Source organism: Dipteris shenzhenensis, chromosome 15 (genome assembly GCF_047967505.1).
Source record: "Dipteris shenzhenensis isolate YYH24624 ecotype China chromosome 15, Dip_SZ_1.0, whole genome shotgun sequence".
NCBI lineage: Eukaryota > Viridiplantae > Streptophyta > Polypodiopsida > Gleicheniales > Dipteridaceae > Dipteris > Dipteris shenzhenensis.
Genome location: NC_141610.1, coordinates 26,608,152 through 26,616,031, shown reverse-complemented (window position 1 = coordinate 26,616,031; position 7,880 = coordinate 26,608,152). Strand labels below are relative to the sequence as shown.

The following is a 7,880-nucleotide window of genomic DNA, read 5'->3' as shown; positions in this document are numbered from 1 at the left end:
TCTAGCTCAAAGAACCTTTAATATTAAATATCTACTCCATGCTTTGGGTGCAAAGTGGGATTAGAGAATTTCCTTATTCAATACCAAGTCTCTCTCTCTCTCTCTCTCTCTCTCTCTCTCTCTCTCTCTCTCTCTCCTCCTTCCTATGCTTTTATCTTCTTGAGTCATAGATGCTCCAAAGCTTAACAAGGGCACTCTTCTAAACAAGCTACAGTTACATTACAACTTAAGTATTAGAACTTGGAAAGTTTGTTTCTTTACTCTATTGCAACGCTACAACACATGAGATTGCTAGATTAGCATAGTGAAGATATTGAAATAAGAATTGTACAAAGAAACAAACATTCATACCACCACCCAAAAAACCAATGGAAGTCAGCATGGGTACATCCACTCATGTGACAAAGCCATTGCCACGTTTGTCATATTAAGAACATGGACCATGTACTCATTTTACTCGAGGGAGAGCCGGTGTGGCAAAGGCAGAGAGGGAGAATAGTTTGAGTGCAAAAAGCTTAAGCATATGAGAGAGGGAGACACTTGTTGCAAAGGGTTATCTCTATGCTAACCAGTTTTCCTTGTGCTCAATATAAAATGCTCACAAAAAAAAAAGAGAGTAGCATATTTGTGGATTTGGCGGTCAACTATCTTAAGAAAAAGATAAGATGTGACATATTGCCTTAAGTAGTGGTATGCTTGCACATCATTGATTTCTTGTTGTCCTCATTTCGTTGATGATAGTGTCTTGTATGGTTATATGCATTACTGGATGTCGATTGTGAAGTTGGCACTTGGCTAGAAGGGTGCAATCTTGATGTTGCATGTCACATATGAGTTGCTTGCACACCTTCATTGTCCAAAGAATATTTAAATAGAAAATAAAAAGTTATGGAATGAGAAATCAACTTAGTGAACAAAATGGAGTGAGGATTGTCAAATCAAAATGAAATTTGTTGCATTGACAAGCTAATTTTTAATGATAAATGTGACAATCTTCTCACGTTTTTAAAGTTCTCAACCCTAAAAGGAATCGTCCTTATGCAATGGTGTCCAAGATATTGATTATAAACTTTTCTTGCACTGGTTACACGTGCAAATGCGATAAAACGTGTTTGATTGGCAAACTTATGTACATTGGAGTTTGATGAGGATTGGCAACGAAAATCATGTGAAGGAGGAGTTGTAGTTAGACATATTGTTATCCTAGGTCATAGAACTTGGATTCATAGATGCTTCATAAAAGAATTTTTTAGAGTGTGGAGAGGGAATCATGAATGTAAAAGCTTGAAAGCCACCACATGCTCAAATTAATATAAAAGCTTTCAAAGAACATGGAGAGGGGATTGCCATAAATAATGAATATAAAAGAACATGGAGAGGGGATTGCCATAAATAATGAATATAAAAGAACATGGAGAGGGAATTGCCATCAACAATGAATATAAAAGCTTTCAAAGAATGTGGAGAGTGAATCACCATAAATAATGAATATAAAGCTTGAAAAGCATGATATGCTCAAACTGAAAATACAAAAACAAAGGCATTATTAGCCTTTATAACCCCATCCTTAATACTACTTAATGAATTCTGGACTTGGATGGACATTTGGATATTGGAAAGAACAATCGGCATAACATAATGGCTTAAGCCATATACTGCGAGAAAATTGCCTTACTTGGTGATAAGGGCAAGCTCAATGACTTGCAGATTCATATCTGGGCCTTTCTAAGAGCGGTGGTTATTAGTCAACTTTGGAGAGTTTGTAACCTCATAGTATTTAACCACGCTCGATTTGTGTTGAGTTTTTATTGCAGCTGAAAATGGAACTTTCAAGTGTTCTTTCTTTCTTTGCTTCGCTAGGTAGTTGCCCAGTTGTCGAGTCAAGCTCTTTAGGACTTTCTTTGTATCAAGTAACAAGGTGAAAATTTCACTAGGCCTGCCAAAAGTGCTCATCATGAAAGTTTATCTTCAAAGGACATAGGCTTCTAAGTTTATCTTCTAAGCCTATGTCCTCCCCCATCACACCTTACCCTTACATTATAGCAATCCTTAAATCCTCTAGGCTCAAGTCCCCCTCCATATCATCATATCCCCACACTATCCCAATCACCCACTATGATAGCAACATTTTAATATCATTAAAACCCCCTTGCACATTCCCCATAGATAGAGAAAAGGCAAAACAATCCCTTAGGCTTTTGAGTTTGGCATGCTAAAAAGGTATTTGGAGGATGCTATCCCATTTGTAATCTAACAATTCCAAGCTTCCCTGTGAATTTGCAATCCATCTCATTCATTTGAGCACAAGTAGTGCCCACAAGGTAGGTTTCTTTGCAGCAATGGTTCGAAGAGATGAATACCTGGATGTTTTATATGTGTGGCACTGGGCAGGAGGTATAGAAGGAAATCTTGTTTGGTTCCTTTGAGAATTTTGGACTTCTTGCAAAATTCAATTGTGTGGTTTTCTCCTTTATGAAGGGAGCGGGGGAATGGGGAGCGACGACGGGGAGCTTTGTCTGTTGAACTGTGCAGGATACTGATATACTATCTGATAGGCTTAATCTTTTGGCTGTACCGCCCTATGCACTAGCTGAGCTGCTTCAACTGAAGAAGTAGATGTCCCATCTCCCTCACGCTCCAGCAATAGATGCTGGAGCTGTTCGAGGGAGAAGGACGGCATCGAAATGGGTCACTACTCTCAGGGTAATGCCAATCACTTTGAGATGCCGCCCATTTGCGCGTTCGTAAGTTTGGCTGGTGGGTTTTACGTATGAAAGCCTGTATGTTGCCATCTGCCGACAATGAGTACGGGATACATACGTTGGACACCAATGCTTCACAAAGCTCCTGCTTGCTCCGTTTACTCTGGTGTCTATCGTTTGCCCACCTTATGTTCATCCTCACACTTGGGCAAGGGGGCTGATGTAAGGACTGAGGTCTTGGCGCAGCGTGGTCTCTATGTAGATGGTTATGTTTCTAGCCTCTCTGAAATTCGCAAAAACAAGGAGAGTTTGAATTATGGGAAGACCGGAAAAGGATGGCCCTCCTTATTGGACAAGACAAGCGAAGAAATTGATTCTACCCATGATGTGCTAAGGAAAAACAATAAAGATGTTACCCTAAGGGGCGATGTGCTAGGAGAAAAAACTATAGACGTTACAACATTTGGCAACCTTTGTGTTGATATTGTTTTAAATGTGCCATCGCTACCGCCACGCAACCTGCAAGAGAAGTTTGCATACATGTCAAAACTTGCAGCGTCATCACCGGATGAGGTCAGTGCTTGATATCTTTTGGGATTTTGTTTAAGAAATTTAACATTACGATTTTCAAAGGATTTGTGGTTTGCGTTTGAGACTTTTGATTTTCAGTTGAGTTACCATCAACGCTTTTTTCAGTCCAAATCCAATGCTCGGTGGTGGTTTGCTTTTTGCAATCGTTTAAGTCCGTTCTTGTAACCAGGAGTCATTATCACAGAAACCAGTGACTAAACAAAGTAGACGTTTATTGTTGCATAGTAAGTTGGATGTTGTGTGTGAAGACTCTGTAAGTGGTCTCTTTTGAATTCTTGTTGTCATTTTATTGGTCAATATACTTTGACTGAAATTTTGATTTTCTATGCAGAGATACTGGGAAGCTGGAGGAAATTCTAATTTTGCAATAGCAGCTGCAAGACTTGGACTACATTGTGTTGCTTTGGGACATTTTGGTGATGAAAAATATGGTAGTTTTCTACATGAAGTATTGGATGATGAAGGAGTACAAGTGGTTAAATTGGGAGAGGAAGCATCATACCAGAAACATGAAATTGCCAGTGAGGCAACTCTTCTTTGTTGGGTGCTTGTGGATCCAGAACACCGACATGGTTTTTGCAGGTAAGAAGATGACTTCTGTCGGTATTCTAATTTGCAATTCATTTTTAAACGATTGACTTGCAGACAAGCAAAACCTGCAATAGATCCAAGACTGTTTATAAGCTATATGACGCTTATGGTGTGAGACTGTGTAATGCAGCATCCTGTTGTATTCTCATAACAAAAAATTAGAGAAGACAAGAGCAAGGTCTGTCACCATTTTAGTCATCATAAAGAAGATTGCAGCTATTACTGTCAGGATTGATTGTCTTAAGCATGTGTGCATTTTGTTGATGATGAACAATAGTTTGATTTTCCTAGAAAATTTTACAATTAATTTTATGAAATCAGTGAGAAGACCATTTGTCTTTACTCTGCTGTGCTAGCCTTTCTTCAGAGAGGTGATATGATGGAATAGGGTTGTACTTTATGCCTTGAATGGTACATTCTGTTATTTGAACTTTTCTAACTGGAGTCTTGTGAAGTGAAAATCACATGTACACAATCAGAAGTAACCTGAGCTTTAAATTCAAAGTCTGTCCTTGTAGGCGTACATTGACTTTGAGGCCTTGTGGACTATATGCTGCAGCATTTAGCAGACTTTGAGGCCTTGTGGACTATATGCTGCAGCATTAAGCAGACGTGTTATGTTGTCTTATGGATAACTAAGCTAATGAGATTTGGGCTTATTGGGCAAGGACTATCTTGAAATGACATTGTGAATATCCTTGTTAGGATGTGTCTCAACATTTTGCTGAATGCAGCATTTAATGGGCTCTTGCGATATTGAGTCGTGAAGTGATGGCTTTATTGTAGTGCTGTAGTGAATAGTTATTAATTGATCCCTCTGGATTGGTTATGACTCTTCTATGGCTCATGTCATCTCATCATGGCTGCCCTGAGGTTCTCATTGTGAGAACCAACTAAACCAAAGTATCCCTTATCATTATTGCTGACTAACACATACCACTTGCTTGACGTAAAGGTTCTTCACACTGGTTGATTTAGTGTCCTTTGCTTGCAAACCTGGAGGTGCTACTGAGTATGCTGAACACCAAATTATCTCTCCATTTTTCCTTTCCTTATTTCCCTCTCGCTGTTTCCCCCCAATTTCATATTGATGGTGCGATTAGAAAAGAGAGCTTTATTGCGGATGTGGGTGCCACTTCAGCTACATCAGGTGGTTAGGTCCTTGTTAATGGCTTTCAGCAATGGCAATGTTAATTTCTTGACAAGTCTCACTATTATATGGTTTTTGGGAGGTCTTCATGTTGCTTTATTGCGTTATGTGGACAAGGAACATGCCATGTGGGCAGCAAAGAACTGCGGTCTGCCATGGGTGGCAGCTCACGGTTCTGTTAATTGGGCCCATTTGTCGGGGTAGCTGTGTCCCTGTTGTTGTGGCAGGATAGAGGTTGTTCTCTCCTCCCCATACTCAAGCCTCACCAAATTCTCAAGAGACCACAACATTAGAGTGGTTCCATTCTCTAAGGTCATTGGTTTAGTTCATTGGGGTCATGCTTTAAAAATTGACCCACTAGAGGTCCTATATGCTAGGGTTTTTGGTTCCTTGCATTAGGGTCATGATTTCCAAAGTGACCCCTTAGGGGCACTAAAATCCCACGCCCCATTTGCCATGTGTTTGTGTGTGGAGCATGTGTGGCCTATTTGTGGCACCTGTGTGTCACATCTGGAAGTACCTGGAAGGCCTTGGAGCCCTTTCCTAGTCTTCCTTGCTGTTCTGGGTCTTCTCCCCTACCAGAGGAGTCTTCTTCTGAAGATGGCGGATTTTTGCTGCTCTCCCTTTGCTGGCTGAAAAGTCGATTTTGAAGCTTTCTCCACGACAGTTCTCCTCCCCTTGGTGTGTCCTGCCGTTGGCATGCTCCCTGGACTTGGGCGCCTTCATTCTGTGCCTTTTTTGAAGCTTTTCTCGACTTTCTTCGCGACAGAAGTTCTCCTTTCCTGCATTTGAAGCCATATTGTTGGACGCCTCACTCCTAGCTTCTGTCTGGTGCAAGGCTCACTGATTTCTGAGGCTTCAGTGGGCTTGAATCCTCATTCTGGTGGACGAATTCATGGAGGATCTGCTACAGCTTGCTGGACGCTCTCTTTTATGACCTTTGTTGGTGCTGGAAGTCAGTCAAGGACAACTCCCTCCTACCAGAGCCTGCTATCTGCTGTTCAACCATCTTCTGAGGCTGTTTTGAGCTGAAACAGGCTCCTTTTGTTGGCCGAATTCTTGTCTTCTCCTTTTGCTTTGTGCTATTGTCATTCTTGCTGAGTTTCTGGAAGGTTGGATGCCCTGCCGTTGGCCCGAGAGAGGATTGGGGCACTGGTTGTGATACTCTCTTCTTGGGGGTGCAGTGGCAAGCCTTGGGCTCAGTAATGGCTTTGATTTGTGTAGATGCATTGCTTGGCATGATGCCGGGTTGTTCTGCTTGTGATATGCATGGCTACTGAAGGGAACCAAGAGAATAGCACTGGGAGTTGGTCACTGGCACAGCCACGGGTTGGCATTGTACTGGGTGTCACCTGCAGGTGAGTTCAAGAAGGGAGCCCCTTGTATTTGAACTAACCAGTGAATAAATAAATACTGCAAGGGGCGCCAAGTGTCGGGGCCAACAGGTGTCACTATGTATGCTTTTGAGTAGGGGCATTCTAGCCTCCCTTGTTTTGTATGGTTCAGTGATGCTATGGTGTGAATTTGTATGCTCTAAGTATTGTGTTTGGGCAATGGCAACGGAACATGGTGTTTGTATTTTGGTGTTGGGAGATAATAGAGTAAGATATACTGCCCTTTGTTAGTCAAAGGCCGGTTACAGTGGTTCTGTTGCCGGGACCCTCATCAAATCATCCAGAGGAGTCTCTAGGCAGCTTGGGCAGAGAAAGGATCTGCTGGCAGAGAAAGGATCTGCTGATTTTTCTTGGTACAACCACCCATTGCCTTTAATATGGAGCATATAAGGCTTGGTTATGATGTAGACTCAGAGTTTGAGCCAAAGCAGCAGATAAGGGGAGCACACCTTGGAATAAGAGTGCAAGATGCAGCCCATGAAGGGAAAATTACTGAGGTTGATGCATTGGGGCAGTCAGCTCCACAAGTAGATAACACTGCTAGTATACTTGCATTGGGTGTAGACCCAAGTGTACAACCAAATGCTATGGCCGTGATGCAAACTCAGATGGCTTGTGTGTTGCAAGTTTTAACTCAGCTCACTCAGAGCTTTGCTGAGATTGTACATGATCCAGCTCTATTGCCGAGGGTAGAGGCCCAGCCCATACAGGATCCACAAATGCATGTGGGACAGCGACTACCTGAGCCACAGACACCAGTGGTACAGCCACTTGCAGTGCCACAGAGGCAAGGACCAAATGGGAATGAGCATGGTAGCAATGCTAAGAATGTGCAGCAAGGGCAGCAAGCCCAACCACAGCATGTGGTTCAGCCAACTCACTTTGGAGGAGGATCTATATTTCAGGCCATGACTTCACAGCCAGCCCTAAATCCTTTGTATGCTAATGTGGGGATACAGCCTGGAATGCAGGGAGGCAGTCCCATGGTGTCTCACACTCAAGCAATACCACCTGTGCCACCAAATCCAGCTGTGGGGAGTACTCTACAGGCTCCAGAAGGACCCCAAGGACAGGAGCCTCTTTATTTGCAGCCCCCTGGCTATGATCATCTGGAACCCAGGCTTAAGATGAAGGATTACAAGGAGGGGGGGGCAGCAGTGAAGTTTGAGACCTGCAATGGACATGCAGATAGGATGAAGGCTCTTACCTTTTTGCAGCAATTTGACTTGGCTTTTGCTGGAGGTTACTTTTGAGAGTCCTCGAAAATCAGGAAGGCAGCTACATTCCTCAAAGGTAATGTGATGCAGTGGTGGTCTAGTCTTTCTTCAGGGGCAGACACCTGCTACATGGGTTGATTTCAAGAAGGTATTCTCAGCCACATGGCTCACCACTACATTTGAAGTGGATGTCATGACTCAGTGGCATAACTTGAATGCTAAGGAATGCAAGTAT

General features: G+C 42.5%; 1 protein-coding gene across 2 annotated transcripts in view; it reads left to right on the top strand.

The window, feature by feature from the left end:
* The first annotated feature begins 2,190 nt into the window (after nucleotides 1–2,190).
* The window catches only part of LOC147893610 (pfkB-like carbohydrate kinase family protein), a 44,648-nt gene continuing 38,958 nt past the window's right edge, over nucleotides 2,191–7,880 (top strand). For both annotated transcript variants that reach the window (XM_087386471.1, XM_087386472.1), the window contains exons 1-2: nucleotides 2,191–3,275; nucleotides 3,625–3,875. In XM_087386471.1, the coding sequence (XP_087242597.1) occupies nucleotides 2,802–3,275; nucleotides 3,625–3,875 (725 nt within the window). In that variant the 5' untranslated portion in view covers nucleotides 2,191–2,801. The remainder of the gene's footprint in view (nucleotides 3,276–3,624; nucleotides 3,876–7,880) is intronic.